This window comes from Phyllobates terribilis, unplaced genomic scaffold (genome assembly GCF_046119375.1).
Source record: "Phyllobates terribilis strain yellow unplaced genomic scaffold, ASM4611937v1 Scaffold_11__3_contigs__length_659146591, whole genome shotgun sequence".
Lineage (NCBI taxonomy): Eukaryota > Metazoa > Chordata > Amphibia > Anura > Dendrobatidae > Phyllobates > Phyllobates terribilis.
In genome coordinates, this window is record NW_027362771.1 from 233,998,272 (window position 1) to 234,018,152 (window position 19,881).

At 41.8% G+C, this 19,881-nt stretch overlaps 1 protein-coding gene across 1 annotated transcript in view; it reads left to right on the forward strand.

The window, feature by feature from the left end:
• LOC141165973 (transcriptional regulator QRICH1-like) overlaps positions 1-19,881 on the forward strand; it is a 74,713-nt gene that overhangs the window by 18,023 nt on the left and 36,809 nt on the right. The window contains exons 2-3 of the mRNA XM_073652120.1: positions 11,218-11,331; positions 11,678-12,705. Coding sequence (XP_073508221.1) covers positions 11,701-12,705 — 1,005 coding nt within the window. The 5' untranslated portion in view covers positions 11,218-11,331; positions 11,678-11,700. The remainder of the gene's footprint in view (positions 1-11,217; positions 11,332-11,677; positions 12,706-19,881) is intronic.

The window sequence follows — 19,881 nt, forward strand, 5'->3', positions numbered from 1 at the left end:
ATTTCATGATGTGCAATTAAAACTTACTCTAAAAATGGATCCCTGAATACTTATGGAGTACAGAAACCAACTGTGCGTTCAGTAACAGCTTTCATGTCTCAGAATTCATGATGTTTTTTTACTAGTGTGTATTATTTTAGAGTTTGAGAATATTTATTTGGATATGCTCCTATGTGTTACTTACTAGGGGTCTGTGTTACTATGAGCTTTCTCTAAACACGTTTTCGGCTCATAAGGGTATGTGCAGATATTTCTACTGGAAAAACCCTGTATAATATACATTATTTTTTTACTGCGAATTTACTTGCTGTTTCACTCCATTCATTTGAATGGGTGAAAAACGCTGCCAAAAAACGCTGGAGGAATTGACATGCTGCAGGTTAGAATAAGCGCTTAGGCTGCGTGCCCACGTTGCGGATTACAAGCGTATTTGCTGCGTATTTTACGCAGCGGAAACGCTTGTTAATCCGCACCCCATGGTCCCCAATGAGAATCCGCAAGTTCTATGCCCATGCTGCGGATTTTTCCGCAGCGTTTATGCTGTGTTCAAAAATCTGCAGCATGTTCATTAATTTTGCGTTTCTGCAAGCGGAATTGCCTTATTCAATGCATGAAAAAACGCAAGGCAATTCCGCATGTTGAAAACGCGCGATAAACGCTTGCGGAACTCCGCATGCGTTTTTCCGGGAGAGGACATGCGGAAATGAAACAGAAATTTTCTGCTTCATTTCCGCAACGTGGGCACATAGCCTTAGAGTTTGAGGCTGTGGGCCCACAATGAGTTTTTGACTTTGTGTATTTTCACTGTGTCAAAAATGCAGCGTTTTACAGATCTATAGAAATCTCATGCCCACTGTGCTGCTTTTTTACTAGGCATAAATTGACTTGAAATGCGTGTTTCAGATTCGCAATATGTCAATTTCTCTTGCGGGTACGCTAAGTTTTATGTGCATATTTTTTCCATAGACTTGCAGTAGATGCGGAAATTCCGCAAGTAAAAGACGCACATGCATCTTTAGTGCATTTCCACGGAAATGCATGTAACACATGGCTGTAAACAATAAAGTTTTGCCAAATATCAGGAATTATCAAAAACAAAGCAGCTTTGTTTAAAACATGAGACAAACGCACCGTCAGAAATGCAATAAAAACTATGTAAAAATAAAACTCCGCAAGTAACCTAATTTACTTAATTAACAAAGTAGCACACTGTAACGCTAAGTATACAAACATGAAATGCCTTACCGTGGCTACCAGGTACCCATGAATTGGCCAATTTATTCGCTAAGATTTCTCATTTATTTCTATTTTGTAGAGCATTAATGCTATTCATATTTCATATATTTCATGTTCACATACTTGGCGTTACAGTGTACTACTTTGTTTGTTAGTTATATATGGAGGTAGCTGCTCCTAGTAAGCACCTGTTCACACCTATTTCTTGTTTTGGAAGTGCCGGTCAGTTTTTTTCTGTTTCTAATTTACTTAATAGTGACAGAAAATCTACAGCATCGAAACCTCACCAAAAGCTCATTGTGGGAACGTAGCCTGAAGGTTCAAACCTGCAAGGAAAAAATAAGCAGCATGTGTATGAGATTTTAGAAATTTCAAATCACTTTGCTGGTATTGTAAAAAGCTACTTTTTTTTTTTTGTGTGTGTGCTGCAAAGACGCAACTTGTGAACTATCTCTGAGAGTGTATGTGTGTATAAGGTTTCGCTAAAGCTAAGCTATAAGCTAAAATATTGATCTAGTTAATTTTCAGCCATTTGCACTTAATCTGCAGGAAAGTTCAGTAACCTTTCTAAACTGGAAATTGGTGGCACTCTTATGATGCTCATTAATATATTATATATAGTGGAGCCTACTGAAACAGACTAAGGGACCTTTTTAAACACACAGGAAGCCTTAGCAGGTGTTTTTTGTTAATTATTCTAATTTACTGAGATAATGACTTTTATGTTTTCATTGGCTGTAAACCATAATCATCAACATTAACAGAAATAAACACTTGAAATAGATCACTCTGTTTGTAATGACTCTATATAATACATGAGTTTCACTTTTTGTATTGAAGAACTGAAATAAATTAACTTTTTGATGATATTTTAATTTTGTGAGAAGCACTTGTAGTAGTGAGAGAAGGAAATCTAATATACATCAGACACAGGCCTTTTTAGCCTCAGACCTCACCTGCCAGAACTTGGTGGTGAGGTTTGACTACTCTTTTGGCCATGCCAACATTTTCTGAAATTACCTTTTTTAGAACTAACTTTTTTTTTTTTTTAATATTGATCAGTGTTTGCAACATTTCTGAATCTTTGTAATGCTTGCTTCAATTTTTCTTAAAGGCAACCTGCCACCAGGTGAGCAGTTAACTCATTTTGTGAGGTAAATTATTGTTTAAAAACAGACCGTGAAATATTTTACCTCACAAAATGAATCCTCTGCGATCCCCTGCTGTAATACCTGTATTGTCTTGTGCTTCCTCCCCTGCTCAGGAGATGTGGTATGTTCTGTACACGGTCAGACACAGACGATTTTTAAAATGAACTTTAGTTTGTGGGAAAACCCCTTTATGAAAGATAAAAGCTACATTTTAGTCTTATTGTATAGCGCAGGCCTTGACCAAGAGTATGCAGTAGTTACATTCCAGGAGAGGGATAACTCCTAACATACCAGCCACCTCTCTCCAGCCCATTGATTACTAAACTGCAGTTAACTGCTCACCTCCCTCCTGTTATCTCCTGACAAAATGCTGTTCTAAGTCTTGCAAAATCACCAGCTTGCAGCATCATCTTCTCCCTCAGCAGTTCTTCTAATCATGGTTCTGTATGTGTACTTGTTCAAATGCCATGTTATCTGTTTGTGTAAATTCAGTGATGGCAAAGTAGACTCCAGAGCATACCACTGATTGCTGAATGAATTACAGAAGAACTTCTGCTATGCTTTATAGTTCTAATACTGAAGTTTTGCTTCTCACTAGAACTGTCACTCAAGGAGGAGAATCCGCACTTCCAGAAACCAATAAGTAAGGAGACTGTATAGCTTTGAGCTGCACAAGAGACAAATTGAAAATTCAAAAGCTAAGGAAGAGCTTCAAAAGAGGTGTTTCTCAAGAGTGAGCTGCTTGGAACTTTTGGTTTTCTTTTTTTTTTTTTTTTTTGAGATGCTAGCCTTCTGAATCTTATCTGTGAGAAAGTTGTTCTTGGATAGTGTAGGGTAAGGTCCCTCAATAAGGTTAAGGCTGCATAAAGTAAAATTTTGCAAATTGTAGAACCTTAGGTGTGGTATATTTATGCACATGTAGCTGTCCCTCAAACTATGTCGGTAAAACAAAATGCCAGTTGTGTGTATGTATAGGAGAGCATATGGGAGACATTAGGAACTGTAGGGATACTCCGATTGCCAGACATGTACATAAGACATGGTGGAAATGAAAATTCTATTTTTGTGGAGCTGAAGTAATTTCCTTTTCAAAAAGACAAAGCGATTGAGAGGAGAATTTTACAGAAGGAGACTAGATACCTTATTTTTCGGACTATAAGACGCACTTTTTTCCTCCAAAATTTTGGAGGAAAGTGGTGGGTGAGTCTTATAGTCCGAATACTATCTGCGTGGTAGGACGTCTGGGGAAGCAGCAGCGGGGGGGGGGATAAGTGTGGCACAGGAGGCAGCAGCTGATTGCTGCAGCCTGCGCTGTGCCTGCTACTAAAGAAAATGAATATTCATTTTCCTTAATAGCCGGCACACTGTACCGCAGCGCGGCTCCTGCTGCGGTCTGTGTGCCCGCTATTAAAGCTCATGAATATTCACTACAACCCACTCCACTGGATTGTAGTGGGGATCAGTGTGGCACAGGAGGCAGCAGCTGATTGCTGCAGCCTGCGCTGTCCTGCTACTAAAGAAAATGAATATTAATTTTCCTTAATAGCCGGCACACTGTACCGCAGCGCGGCTCCTGCTGCGGTCTGTGTGCCCGCTATTAAAGCTCATGAATATTCACTACAACCCACTCCACTGGATTGTAGTGGGGATCAGTGTGGCACAGGAGGCAGCAGCTGATTGCTGCAGCCTGCGCTGTGCCTGCTACTAAAGAAAATGAATATTAATTTTCCTTAATAGCCGGCACACTGTACCGCAGCGCGGCTCCTGCTGCGGTCTGTGTGCCCGCTATTAAAGCTCATGAATATTCACTACAACCCACTCCACTGGATTGTAGTGGGGATCAGTGTGGCACAGGAGGCAGCAGCTGATTGCTGCAGCCTGCGCTGTGCCTGCTACTAAAGAAAATGAATATTAATTTTCCTTAATAGCCGGCACACTGTACCGCAGCGCGGCTCCTGCTGCGGTCTGTGTGCCCGCTATTAAAGCTCATGAATATTCACTACAACCCACTCCACTGGATTGTAGTGAATATCCATGGTCTTTAATAGCAGGCACACTGACCGCAGAGCGGCAGCAGGAGCTGCGCTGCGGTACAGTGTGCGAGCACCCACTGTGTGAGGGCGCATGGCAGGGACGCCATGCGCACCCTGCCATGCGCGGCTCACACAGTGAGAGTGTCAGCAGCAGAGCGGGACAGCGCTGGAGGAGAGAGAAGGCGAGTATGATTGTTTGTTTGTTTTTTGTTGTTTTTTTGTAGGTAGCAGGATGGGGGCTCAAGGGGTGCCAAGCATACCAGTATGGGGGGCTCAAGGGGTGCCAAGCGTACCAGGATGGGGGGCTCAAGGGGTGCCAAGCGTACCAGGATGGGGGGCTCAAGGGGTGCCAAGCGTACCAGGATGGGGGGCTCGAGGGGTGCCAAGCGTACCAGGATGGGGGGCTCGAGGGGTGCCAAGCGTACCAGGATGGGGGGCTCGAGGGGTGCCAAGCGTACCAGGATGGGGGGGCTCGAGGGGTGCCAAGCGTACCAGGATGGGGGGGCTCGAGGGGTGCCAAGCGTACCAGGATGGGGGGGCTCGAGGGGTGCCAAGCGTACCAGGATGGGGGGGCTCGAGGGGTGCCAAGCGTACCAGGATGGGTGGGATCAGGGGTGCCAAGCGTACCAGGATGGGTGGGATCAGGGGGGTGCCATGCATACCAGGATGGGTGGGATCAGGGGGGTGCCATGCATGCCAGGATGGGGTGGGATCAGGGAGGTGCCATGCATGCCAGGATGGGGGGGGATCAGGGAGGTGCCATGCATGCCAGGATGGGGGGGGGGATCAGGGAGGTGCCATGCATGCCAGGATGAGGGGGGTCAGGGGGGTGCCATGCATACCAGGATGAGGGGGATCAGGGGGGTGCCATGCATACCAGGATGGGGGGGATCAGGGGGGTGCCATGCATACCAGGATGGGGAATGAGGGTCACGTATACCAGGAAGGAGCGGCCATACATACCAGGATGGAAAATATTAACAGAATTGGGGGACATTACCCTAATACCAGTGTCAGCAGCAGACTCCCTCCCCTATAACAGGGCATCTTGACCACATTTTTTGCTTATTTTTTTTTTTTTTTTTTTTACTATTTTCCTCTAAAACCAAGGTGAGTCTTATAGTCCGAAAAATACGGTATATTTACTAGCTGGACACTGTTACCCCTAAAGGATTAAATGAGCAACTTTGTGTTTTAGCTAGCTTTTATCTAAATATGGTCCTATTTTTGAATGAGAGAAATTAGAAATTCTCCCTTCTGTCTAAATAATATTATATGACCATCTTTTACAGTGTATTGGATTACATTGTTTTCCTTACTATTGGAAGGATTTCCTTTTACAGGTTTTGGCTACTTAATTTCCCTAATTTTAGGTATATATACTAATTGTATATAAAGCTTATTTTTTTCCACACCCTTCATTATTGCTAATACATGGCGCTATGTCTACATCATAAATTGCTCCTAAGGACTTATAAATTATGTTTGGTCCATTTTGACTCCATATCAAAATTATATTATGTTTTTTAATATTTTGATTAAGTTCTGCGATTTTTATCTGTTTTGATATAATATGAAGTTGTAATTATGACAGTGAAAGCCATCACCACTGATATATTATCTAAGTGCGCCCCAGCGTGGAACGGACGCAATGCTGGATTTCCCAGCGTTCCGGCGGAAGTGATGTCCGTATCATGGTTGTGCGTTCCAACCTGAGAAGCATGCCATGATATTGATTGTGCACATAATTTCAGTTCAATCTTTTCCTGTCCTGCGGTTTAAATAGAGTGCCTTTTCAGCAGGGTACATCTATTCTCATCATGGCATCTACCTTGTCAACAATCTAAAACTAGCTCTCCACATATGTTCTATTAATGGGTCTATAGATTTGTTCCCATGATCAACCTCCTTTATTCGAGGAGATACTCGTCGAGAAGGTTTGAATACTTAGAGATGGATCTATAATAATTTCAGATGAGTATTATATGCAATATTTTTGCATATCCATTATTTATATTAACTCAGGATGACTAATTTGTGCAATATTTTTCTATACTGTTAAGTTATTTTTCTTTTACTGGGGGTGTTACCGATTGGTCCCTTTTGATACGTACGTATTATTTCATAAAATCACTAGTATTTAAATAAATGTAGGGTCTGCTTAGGAACAGCCTTCCTAGAGCGGGGGGCTCCAATCACCTATCTCTTAGTGTGCCAATCTCTCTGGTTAGGTAGGGATAGGCATCAGGGAAATTCCAGGTCCCCTATAAAAACAGTCGCCCTACCATTTATAAAAATCTATTTTACTGCGTCCTGGTTTATTTTGTATAATAAGGAATTTTGGCCCTTTAAGCTAATAGAATTGTAATTAATCACAGGTGTGGTTTTAATAAAGGCTTAAAGGTGTTTAGTGTAGTTTTCTGGTTTAAGATACTGTTGCCCCCTATGGTTCTAGGTTCATTTTTTAGTGTTAGTTTTTTTTTATTTTTGTCAGTACAAAATGGGCCATGATAAAGTCCTGGTCTGCCCACACACGGGATATGTTGAATTCTGGCCAATGAAGAGAGAAAGGAAGTACAGACTAAGGCCACGTTCACACGTTCAGTATTTGGTCAGTATTTTACATCAGTATGTGTAAGCCAAAACCAGGAGTGGGTGATAAATACAGAAGTGGTCATGTGTTTCTATTATACTTTTCCTCTGATTATTCCACTCCTGGTTTTGACTTACAAATACTGATGTAAAATACTGAACGAGTGAATGTGGTCTAAGAGAGAAGATCAAATCTCGAATTAGACTGGTGGGTAGCAGAGAAAAAAGGAGTCTCCTCAGGCTGTCCCATGGCGTTACCTTTAAGAATCGACAATGAATAAATATCTCAGGGTTGTGAGTTTATGCCCATGGGAGGATATTCTATCTGGCCCTGGCAGGATCTATCTAGTGTGTTTGAAAGAACTAAATTAAACACACCAAACCAGTATCTGTCATGTATGTTGTACGAACGTAATTTCTCTGAGATAACAAAGTGTGTGCAACAGGAGTTGTTGGGAAGGGCATAGGAAATGACTATTACTACTATAAAGATCTTCTGAGCTTAGGACATAGTGACCAGGGCGGTGGAGTCTGTAAGCCAAACCTCCGACTCCTCAATTTCCATGACACCGACTCCTCAATTTCCATGACACCGACTCCCTCATACATGGCTAATCGTTAAGTGATAAATTTACTGTAGCAGACATTCATCTCCGCTAAAAGTCTACACCCTTAGATCAGTAATAGGACAGACATTTATAGGACATTTCATAACTTTCCCAAATTCTTATTAAAAAATATTTCCCATAAACTGCATTGAACTGCTGTACCCAATTTATTATATATTTTAGGAGTTGGTCCATTTTATACCGACTCCACCAAAATGGACACCGACTCCATGACTCCGACTCCAGAGCCCTGATAGTGACCATGGTCAACCGAGGACACCCAAGGGACAGGAATTGTGAAACAGAATTAATAGGTATAGAAATAAGATTGGTAAGTTGATTGAGGAAAAATGTCTCCTGGAGACAAATATCAGGTCCGTATCTTGTAAGGTGTTCCTCCGCACACCTCTTTTATCAGGGTAGTGTAATTTCTTTACTTTGAGTTTTATACTTTTTTATTCATGGTGATTTAGAGGGAACAGGGCTAGAAGGGGGTTAATTTAGAAATAAATGTAATGATGAGATGCATTTGGCATAGGGTGACACCAAACATGCGTAAGAAAGGATACGTGTATTAAATCATTTGAAGAAACCATTTAACAAAACAAGAAAAAAAAAAAAAAACACAACATGACAAGGGCCGGATAAAGTGCTGTAATGGGGGAAGGGAGTGGGCAACAAGGTATGGCCCAATATGTCCTATAGAAAATGAGGTAGTAAGTATGTGTATTCTATTTTTTTATTTTCTTTATATTTAATGGGACAAAAGAGGGGTGATTTGAGTTTTTTTTTTTTTATTACACTGTATTTAAGAGATTTAAAGCTGTGAAAGTCTAATCGCTTGTGTTCTACATAGCAGTGTGTATGTATCTATCTATGTATGTAATATATACAGTTGTGCTCAAAGTTTACATAAACCGGCAGAATTTTTCCTTTGTTGGCCTTGTTTCAGAGAATATGAATGATAACAAAAAAACTTTCTCCACTCATGGTTATTGGTTGGGTGAAGCCATTTATTATCAAACTACTGTGCTTTCTCTTTTTAAATCTTAATGACAACCAAAAACATCCAAATGACCCTGATCAAAAGTTCACATACCCCAGTTCTTAATACAGTGTATTGCCCCCTCTAACATCAATGACAGCTTGAAGTCTTTTGTGGTAGTTGTGGATGAGGTTCTTTATTTTTTCAGATGCTAAAACTGCCCTTTCTTCTTGGCAAAAAGGCTTCAGTTCCTGTAAATTTCTCGGCTGTCTAGCATGAACTGTGCGTTTGAGATCTCCCCAGAGTGGCTCAATGATATTGAGGTCAGGAGACCGAGATGGCCACTCCAGAACCTTCACTTGGTTCTGTTGTAGCCAATGACAGGTCGACTTGGCCTTGTGTTTTGGATCAGTGTCATGTTGGAACGTCCATGTACGTCCCATGCACAGCTTCCGGGCTGGTGAGTGCAAATTTGCCTCCAGTATTTGCTGATAAGGTGCTGCATTCATCTTTCCTTCAACCTTTACCAAGTTTCCTGTGCGGTTGTAGCTCACACATCCCCACAACATCAGCAATCCACTTCCGTGCTTTACTGTAGGAACGGTGTTCCTTTCATCATAGGCTTTATTGACCTCTCTCCAAATGTAACGTTTATGGTTGTGGCCCAAAAGTTGAATTTTGCTCTCATCACTTCAAATTACCTTGTTCCAGAAGTTTTGAGGCTTGTCTCTGTGCTGTTTGGCTTATTGTAGGCGAAATACTTTGTGGCGTTTGCGCAGTAATGGCTTTCTTCTGGTGACTCGACCATGCAGCACATTTTTCTTCAAGTGCCTCCTTATTGTGCATCTTGAAACAGCCACACCTCTAGTTTTCAGAGAGTCCTGAATTTCAGCTGATGTAATTTGTGGGTTTCTCAATTCCTTGGGTTTTTTTTCTATCCATTTCCTGTGTTATACAGCTCAACTACCTTTTCCTGTAGATCCGTTGATAATTCTTTTGCTTTTCCCATGACTCATAATCCAGAAACGTTAGTGGCTGGATGCAAGAGTCTGTCTGGATCCCAGAAATTCACTCAGCTTTTATGCACACACACTGATTACAAGCAAACAGCAAATAGTAGCCATTAAAACCCATTTGTGTCAAATTCTGTGCATGTTATCAGGCCAAAATCACCAGGGTATGTGAACTTTTGATCAGGGTCATTAAGATTTAAAAAGTAGTTTGACAATAAATGGCTTCACCCAACCAATAACCATGAGTGGAGAAAGTTTTTTTTGTTATCATTCATATTTATTCTCTAAAACAAGGCCAAGAAAGGAAAAATTTTGCCGAGGTATGTAAACTTTTGAACACAACTGGATGTGTGTGTGTATGTATATAAATGGTTTTCTGGCTGATGTTTTGGTCACTTTTGAATGTTGGTTGTGCTTTCACACTCATGGTAGCATGAGACAGACTTTACAACCCACAGAAGTTGCTCAAGTAGTGCAGCTCATCCAGGATGGCACATCAATGTGAGCTGTGGCAAGAAGGTTTGCTGTGTGTGTCAGCGTAGTGTCTAGAGGCTGGAGACGCTACCAGGAGACAGGCTAGTACGCCAGGAGACGTGGAGGGGGCCGTAGGAAGGAAACAACCCAGCTGCACAGCCCTCCTTGTGCTCGCCAGAGGTAGCTTGACTGCCATTAGGTACAGAGATGAGATCCTCAGACCCCTTGTGAGACCATATGCTGGTGCAGTTGGCCCTGGGTTCTTCCTAATGCAGGACAATGCCAGACATCATGTGGCTGAAGTGTGTCAGCAGTTCCTGCAAGATGTAGGCATTGAAGCTATGGACTGGCCCGCCCGTTCCCCAGACCTGAATCCGATTGAGCACATCTGGGACATCATGTCTTGTTCCATCCACCAACCTCACGTTGCGCCACACACTGTCCAGGAGTTGGCGGATGCTTTAGTCCAGGTCTGGGAGGAGATCCCACAGGAGACCATCCGCAACCTCATCAGGAGCATGCCCAGGCATTGTAGGGAGGTCATACAGGCACGTGGAGGCTACACACAATACTGAGCCTCATTTTGACTTGTTTTAAGGACATTACATCACAGTTGGATCAGCCTGTAGTTTGTGTTTCCACTTTAATTTTGGGGGGTGACTCCAAATCCAGGCCTCCATTGGTTAATAAATGTGATTTCCATTGATGATTTTTGTGTGATTTTGTTGTCAGCACATTCAACTTTGTACAGAACAAAGTATTCAATGAGAATATTTCATTCATTCAGATCTAGGATGTGTTATTAGAGTGCTCCCTTTATTTTTTTGAGCAGTGTATATTTTTCACTGCTCAGTATATCGTAGCTGATCATTATACATTCATCTTATCATTCATGGTATTTGTTGGGAAAAAAAGGAATCGTGATGCTAATTTGATCAGAGCGCAACTATACACAAGTTACCTTTTTATGTTAAAAATAAGAACTTGAAAAATAAACGCGTAATAATCTAATTTGTTTAACCCACCATGATGTATATTAGTAATGCATTCTGATTTCTCTATTGCTTTTATTTGTTAGTATGCTTAAAATAGTTCAACATCTTCTTTTTCTTCCTCTTACATTAGTCGCATTAAAGCAGAAAATTTTAATCTGCCTGTGATCTGCTAACCCTTCCTACTTCCCTGGACAGTGGTGGACATGAGGACAGCAGCTTTCAATATTTCAAATGTTACAATAAGGTATAGAAACCTTTTGTTTAACAGTTTTTGTTCTTTGCATGTGAATATAAATGTACATTTGCTCAGCCATGCCAAGTTATATTTGTACAGTTTTAGTATGTTAAATTGATTAAAAGTATGTTGCATGTGGTGTGCCTGGCGCCACACAGGTTTTGTATATTTTTACATAAAATAAAAATGAATAATTGAGGTACCTCAAATACAAGTAGTGCCAGGTTGTGTGTGCAAGAACCTTCTCTGCACATGATTGTAGAATAGTGATAGTTTCGTCCTGTACATGGAAAGTATCTTTGTAATTTTGTGTCCCCAGCTCTTCGTAATAATGTTTTCTTTCTATTTTATTTAGTTTGTTTTCCAGTTGCCAGAAGGATGAGCCATTCCTTGGAAAACTCCATTCCGTATGAAGACTATCTGAGAATGAAAGCCCAGACTATTCCTCCTCACCGCATGAAAGATTTTTTAGATTCGCTCAATGGAAAGGGAGCAGAGGAAATGCCACAGTTTGTTCATTCTCCAATTTCTGTATATCAACAAAGAAATCATTACTTTTACATGGACAATACTGATGTGGCTGGTTCTTTGCTGGAGCTGGCTAGGCCAATCGCTTCTCCTCTGCAACACTCTGTTAGTCCTGGCATCCCTCTTGATCAGCATCATGTTCCCGTGCATCATGTTCATTTACGACAGGGCCACAATATTGATGTTCAACCAGGCCAGCCAAATAAGACACTCCAGCAACAGGTTGATGGGCAATCTGTTTCTGATGGCCAGAATGCAAGCATTGTTGGTACATCTACTTCTCAAGATCGAAGAGCTTGTTCTTCAGGATTATCCCAGCCCGTTAAAAAGAGAAAATTTGATGTGCCCATTGAGGACAGCTACACTATTAACCACACATCTTTACAAAACACTCCTGCTACAGTTGTAGCGCTGCCTTTGCAAAATCAGCAACAGGCTTACATTCCTCTTCGACAGGAGCTGCTCACTGTGGATAGTAGTCAGCTGTATGGACTAGTACCTGCCAGTACTTCACCATCAGGACAATTGCCCAATGTTGAATCTTGGGCAATATTCTCTGCCCATGCTACCTGTCCTGATTCTCAGACTTTAATAAACACTTCTGTACCTCAGGACAGTTGTGGACTAGTTCAAATGGGGGAGATTCCAATGCACAGTAGTAGTGTTAAACTAGAAGAGAGCAAAGAGAGCTTTGATGTGAAAAAGAGTATCTCTGATAAAACAATGCATGCTGCTGGTACGTCTGGGTTTCCCATGCCATTGTTAAACATGAATGGTAACATTCAGCTTCCCTTATCCTTACAAACAGGTGGACGTGTTTACCAATCTCCAAAATACTGGGATCAGCATGTACAGGTAATCAATTTACTTTCCTTATGTGTTGTAGAACACAAAAAGTCTGAAATTACTGCTTGTTTCAGTAATTACTATACATTAGAACTGAAAACCTGGATAAAGCATTTGGCTGTTTTTAATGTTTCCTTTTCGTTAAAGTGTTACCTGAAAACAAAGCAATTACAGATTGTCCTACTGTTGGGACCTCCAATAATTGGCTCCCCTGCAGCAAAATGTAGCATTATATGGCAGCCATTTCAGTTGCTACACTGCTTGCATAATGCATGGACTTGCTAAGTCGTCAAGACAGAGGTGCTTTTTGCAAATACTCTACTATGTTGAATGGTTGGGCTCCTATTTAAACTTGCGATTTATCTCTGCCTTTAGTACATACCATTCAAATTGTATATTTCTTGTACCTAAAGACAAAATTCTCATGTTTATACAGTTTACTTACCACATAAGGTAGCTATACACAACAGGCAGTGGTTAGCCAAGAGGTGAGTCTGTCGAGACTTGCCTTACACTAAGCTAAGCATACAGTTTGCTAAGCATGCATATGCTTTAATTTGAAAAGCTGGAGTAAGCTGCTGGCAGACACTTTTGGCAGCAACTTATCAACTGTGGAGAGAAAAGGATTTAACGTTGTAATTCAACGTGCCCCTTTCCTCTCTGTCCGCTCTCCTTATGTGCCAGAAGGCCACCATATATAGCACATTCTGCTGATTTTATTCTGCATGGTGCCCATTAGCCTGTTCATATTGTTTTCCCAGTATTACAGCACAAAATCGCTTGGAAATTTTACTGTTGCCTTACAGCTGCAATTTCTTCATGAAATGCATTGAATTTGTGCAACTGTGCCACTAGATGGAATTAGTATAATAGATGGATGGACATTGCACCCCTGCTAATCAGCTCTTTAAAAGAGTTGCAGCACTTTTGCATCTGCAGGCTACCCTTAGGGTATGTGCCCTTGATCAGGAAATGCTGCGGGTTTGACACTTCGTGTTTATGCAGCGTCAAACCCGCAGTGGTCAGATGTTACAGCATAGTGGATGGGATTTCTAGAAATCCCATATCCACTGTGTGTGCATCTGAGGCTACGGATCACCCACGGACACAGACAGTCAGCGTGTCTTTCAGGACCGCAGCACATTTATTTCTGTTGTGGAGTCGCTAGTCTCTGCAAGAGAAATTTGACCACTAGAATGTATTGAATGCGGTAAATCTGCATGGTTCAGTGAATAGATGCAGATTTACCTGTGTTCAATTGAACGCAGCGTTTTGAAATCAGCAAAAATATGCTGCGTCTAAAGCGCTGCTACGTCCGGATCGTGGGCACATACCCTGATTGTTTTACAGTGCTCAGCTCTGTATTTTTTATGGTGTCTGTATCTGGTGTTACAGCTTATTCCCATTCATTTAAATTGAAATAAAGGTGTAGTGAATGCTGAGGCCCTTTGCAGCTTCTGATCTGCTGAAAACCAGACCTCTTCCTAATATTGACGACCTAACCTTTAGGACATTCGTTTTAAAGGAAATCCAGTACTTTTTATTATCTCCCCAATGTATTCACCCTGTGCCCATAAGTGTTTTTGTAAATACTTTTAGTTGTATGTATTGGCTGTGAGCGGCGCTATCACTGACCGCTCACAGGCATCACCTGACCCCTGGCTGCAGCCGGCTCTGATATCAGCTGATGTCACGTCAAGTTCCAGCTGCAGCCGGGTGTGACTCGGTACTGCTTTCCACAGTGAGTGATAAGCTCTGGGGCGGGGTTATCCCGCACGTCACACCCAGCATCCAAAGTGCGATTTCCCTCATTCATTGGGAGTGGGGCGCGGAGGATGCTCTGTGTGGCGCGCCGGGTAACCCCGCCCACAGCCCAGCATTCACCGCAGGGACCCAGTCACTGATCTCATGCCTCACTTGACGTGACATCAGCGGAAGAAAAAGCCGGCTGGAGCCGGGGGTCACGTGATGCCTGTGAGCGGCCAGCAATAGTGCCGCTCACAGGCAAGAAGGACAACCAAAAGTATTTACAAAAACACTTATGGGCACAGGGTGAATACATTGGGGAGATAATAAAAAGTACTGGACAACTTCTTTAAAGCTCTGTATAAACTCTTTAAACTGGCAACTTGATTCACAGAATTAACTCAAAGAACTGCTGAACATTCCTAATTTTAAGCATGTTCTGAAAGCTTGTTTCTTCAAAAAGCCTCCATTATATTACAATACTTAATGGTTATTACGAAACTTGAATTGGTCACAAATGTCTTCGTTCTGTCTTTGACTACTGTTTTAGCATCACTGCATTTTTTTTAATCTACAATTCTGCTTTAAAGTTTTTAATCCCTCAAGAATTTTCCACATTTCTGCATGAATTTGACCTCAAACTAGATCAGATTTTCACACAAGTCCTAAAAGTAAATTATGAAAACCAAATCAGATGAGAAAAATTAGAATGGTAACCGCATCCACAAATGGTGCTTTTATAAATATTCATAATAGTCAACCTGCAGCAGTATAGAAAAATCTCCATCCACTAGAGCTATTTATACAGATAAAACTAAAAGCGCTAACCGTGCATAGTGATCAACTAGACAGCTTTCTAATTTATCAGATATAGTGGGTACAGAAAGTATTCAGACCCCTTTAAATTTTTCACTCTTTGTTTCATTGGAGCCATTTGGTAAATTCTAAAAAGTTCATTTTTTTTCTCATTAAAGTACACTCTGCACCCCATCTTGACTGAAGAAAAACAAATCTAGAAATTTTTGCACATTTCTTAAAAAATAAAAACTGAAATATCACATGGTCATAAGTATTCAGACCCTTTGCTCATTATTGAGTAGAAGCACCCTTTTGAGCTTGTACAGCCATGAGTCTTCTTGGGAATGATGCAACAAGTTTTTCACACCTGTATTTGGGGATCCTCTGCCATTCTTCCTTGCAGATCCTCTCCAGTTACATCAGGTTGGATGGTGAACGTTGGTGGGTAGCCATTTTCAGGTCTCTCCAGAGATGCTCAATTGGGTTTAGGTCAGGGCTCTGACTGGGCCAGTCAAGAATGGTCACAGAGTTGTTCTGAAGCCATTCCTTTGTTATTTTAGCTGTGTGCTTAGGGTCATTGTCTTGTTGGAAGGTGAACCTTCAGCCAAGTGTGAGGTCCAGAGCACTCTGGAAGAGGTTTTCGTCCAGGATATCTCTGTACTTAGCTGCATTCATGTTTCCTTCAATTGCAACCAGTCGTCTTATCCCTGCAGCTGAAAAACACCTCTATAGCATGATGCTGCCACCACCATGTTTCACTGTTGAGATTGTATTGGGCAGGTGATGGGCAGTGCCTGGTTTTCTCCACACATACCGCTTAGAATTATCACCAAAAAGTTATATCTTCGCCTCATCAGACCAGAGAATCTTATTTCTCATAGTCTGGGAGTCCTTCATGTGTTTTTGAGCAAACTCTATGCGGGCTTTCATATGTCTTGCACTGAGGAGAGGTTTCCGTCGGGGCACTCTGCCATAAAGGCCCGACTGGTGGAGGGCTGCAGTGATAGTTGACTTTGTGGAACTTTCTCCCATCTCCCTACTGCATCTCTGGACATCAGCCACAGTGATCTTGGGGTTCTTCTTTACCTCTCTCACCAAGGCTCTTCTCCCACGATTGTTCAGTTTGGCTGGACGGCCAGGTCTAGGAAGACTTCTGGTGGTCTCAAACTTCTTCCATTTAAGGATTATGGAGGTCACTGTGCTCTTAGGAACCTTGAGTAATGCAGAAATTCTTTTGTAACCTTGGCCAGATCTGTGCCTTGCCACAATTCTGTCTCTGAGCTCCTTGGGCAGTTCCTTTTGAGCTCATGATTCTCATTTGGTCTGACATGCACTGTGAGCTGTGAGGTCTTATATAGACAGGTGTGTGCCTTTCCAAATCAAGTCCTATCAGTTTAATTAAACACAGCTGGACTCCAATGAAGGAGTAGAACCACCTCAAGGATGATCACAAGGAAATGGACAGCATGTGACTTAAATATGAGTGTCTGAGCAAAGGGTCTGAATACTTATGATCATGTGATATTTCAGTTTTTCTTTTTTAATAAATTTGCAAAAATTTCTTCATTTCTGTTTTTTTTCAGTCCAGATGGGGTGCAGAGGGTACTTTAACCCCTTCATGACCAGGCATTTTCTGTTTTTGCGTTTTTTGCTCCCCTTGTTTCCAGAGCCATAGCCTTTTTATTTTTTGGTCAATATGGACATGTGAGGGCTTATTTTTTGCGGGACGAGTTGTATTTGAAATGCAATCACTGGTTTTACCATATCATGTACTGGAAAACGGGAAAAAAATTCCAAGTGCGTGAAATTGCAAAACAAAATGCAATTCCACAGTTTTTTTTTTTTTACCATGTTCACTGAATGCTAAAACTGACCTGCCATTATTATTCTCCAGGTTATTACGAGTTCGTAGACACCAAACGTGTAGATTTTTTTTTTATTTAAGTGGTGAAAAAAATAAGTCCAAAGTTTGCTAAAAAAAAAAAAAAATGGCGCCATTTTCTGAGACTCGTAGTGTCTCCATTTTTCGGGATCTGGGGCCGGGTGAGGGCTTATTTTTTGCGCGCCGGGCTGCCGCTTTTTATTGATACCATTTTGGTGTAGATCTGATTTTTTGATCGCCCGTTGTTACGTTTTTTTGGTCGCAGCAACATTGCAATAAAATGCAATTCTGTCGTTTGGAATTTTTTTCTCGTTACGCCGTTTACTTATCGGATTAATTCTTTTTTTATATTGATAGATCGGGCTATTCTGAACGCGACGTTACCAAATATGTGTATGTGGAGTTTATTTTTTATTTTATTTTGAATGGGGCAAAAGGGGGTGATTTTAAACTTTTTATATTTTTTTAAATATTTTTTAAAACATTTATTTTACACTTTTTGCGTGCTGCTATAGTCTCCATAGGAGACTATAAGCAGGAACTGTCTGATCGGCTCTGCTACATAGAGGCGATGAGCAGATCACCTGTATGTAGTAGAAATGCTTCTGTGCTATGAGTTCCGACGACTAGGTGGCGCTCATAGCAATCTTTACATGACAACCACAGGGGTCTTCTGCAGACCCCAGGTTGTCATGTCCACGCATCGATGACATGCGATGATGGGGTCGCCGATGGGCGGGGTAAGTGACGCGCTTCCTGCGGGGTGCTGTTAAATGCCACTGTCAGAGATTGACAGCAGCATTTAACTAGTTAACAGCCGCGAGTGCATCGCGATTCCACCCGTGGCTGTTGCGATCACAAGTCAGCTGTATAAATCTGCTGAAGTGCCCGGTTTAGTGCGGGCTCAGCTCCGGAGCCCGCGCTGAATAGGGGGTGCCGATGTGGTGCGTACTATTACGTACCACGTCGGAAAGGGGTTAATGAGCAAAAAAAATGAACTTTTTATAATTTACCAAATGGCTGCAATGAAACAAAGAGTGAAAAATTTAAAGTGGTCTGAATACTTTCCGCACCCACTGTACATAGTTGTAGATGTAACCTAGGTGCAGCTGTTATGCCAATACTGCATCGACCTGAATAAGATCTCCTGATGTCGGTAGTTCAATATACGTCGAGGCTGTCTCAGTATCCAATATGGTGACCCAATTAAATGTTAAGATGCACACGCTCCTTCAGGGATGCCTGATGAAGGAGACCATGAATCTCAGACTTATGTTGAATTGTATGTGGACCTTGCTGCACATCGTAGAGAATAGTGTCACAATTGGATACTCGCGGCTCCACCTTGGAATGCCAAGAAACAGCAAGGAAAATTGCCACTGGCTGTTGTGCTTTCTAGTGGATTATCCTGGTGGACATATTTCTTGGTTCATCCTGTTGGATATTGAGACCGCCTCAACGTTATATTTAACTACTGACATTGGAACATTGCTACATCATATTCAAGTTGGTGCAGTATTGGCATAATGGTTGTACTCGTTACATTTATTTATTTGATAACTTACTAGACAACTCTCTTAATTTATTATGTGCAGATAGAATGTTTAGTTTCAAATAAGAAAAATATTACACTTGAGGAAAATTTTTCAATATCATATGTCTGTGAAGGGCCAAAGTATGTGAACCTATAGGATTATCAGGTACCGTATATTCCGGCGTATAAGACGACTTTTGAAGACTGAAAAATCTTCTGTCTAGTCTGGGGTCGTCTTATATGCCGGTAATGCTTTTGAACTTTCAGAAATTGACATGCGGGGATACTCTGGGGGTGCTAATAAGCTGCCGTGGCCGTATCCCTGCCATGTCGGAGTTAATATAAGGTGGAGGGAGTTAAAATACGGCGGCGGTAGGTCCAGACAGTCAGCGCTTCTGTGCTGAAACTGACACATCGCTGCGTATTCCCAGCTCCGGACACAGCGCAGGGCTTCTGTGCCGACAGCTTTCACTTGTCACAGAAGCGGTGCGCTGTGTCCGGAGCAGGGAAGTTCGCATCGCTTCTGTGACAATATATGAAAAGCCGGCAATTCAGCAGCGGCATAAGCCGGCACCCGACAATTTAGAATAGAAAGAATAGAGCTTCACACATAGATTAGATAGATAGAAACATGTCAGTCACATATATATGAAGTACAGTGACAGTGTTGCTTACTGTACTTGTCATTTAGTGTAAAGGATTTATTAAAACAAATAATAGTGTTTTCATGCACTGTCTCTTTAAAAAAGCCGGCCGGCAATTCAGCAGCGGTACCCGACAATTTATAACAGACAGAATAGAGCATCACACATAGATTAGATAGATAGAAACATGTCAGTCACATATATATGAAGTACAGTGACAGTGCTGGTTACTGTACTTGTCATCTAGTGTTAAAATAACGGATTTATTTAAAAAAAAATTGGCGTGGGGTTCCCCTTAATTTTAGTCTCTAGCTGAGGTTAAGCAGACAGCTGGGGCAGATGTTTGAAGCCTGGGAAGGGGGTAATACCCACGGAGCTTCCCAGGCTACTAATATCAGCCCCCAGCTGAATACATAGCCTTTACTAGCTATTAAAATGGGGGACCCCCCAAAAAAATGACGTGGGGTCCCCCCTAATTTAATAGCTAGCAAAGGCTAGGCAGACAGCTGGGGGCTGATATTAATAGCCCAGGAAGGGAGCCATGAATATTGGCCCCCTCCCAGGCTAGAAACACCAGCCGT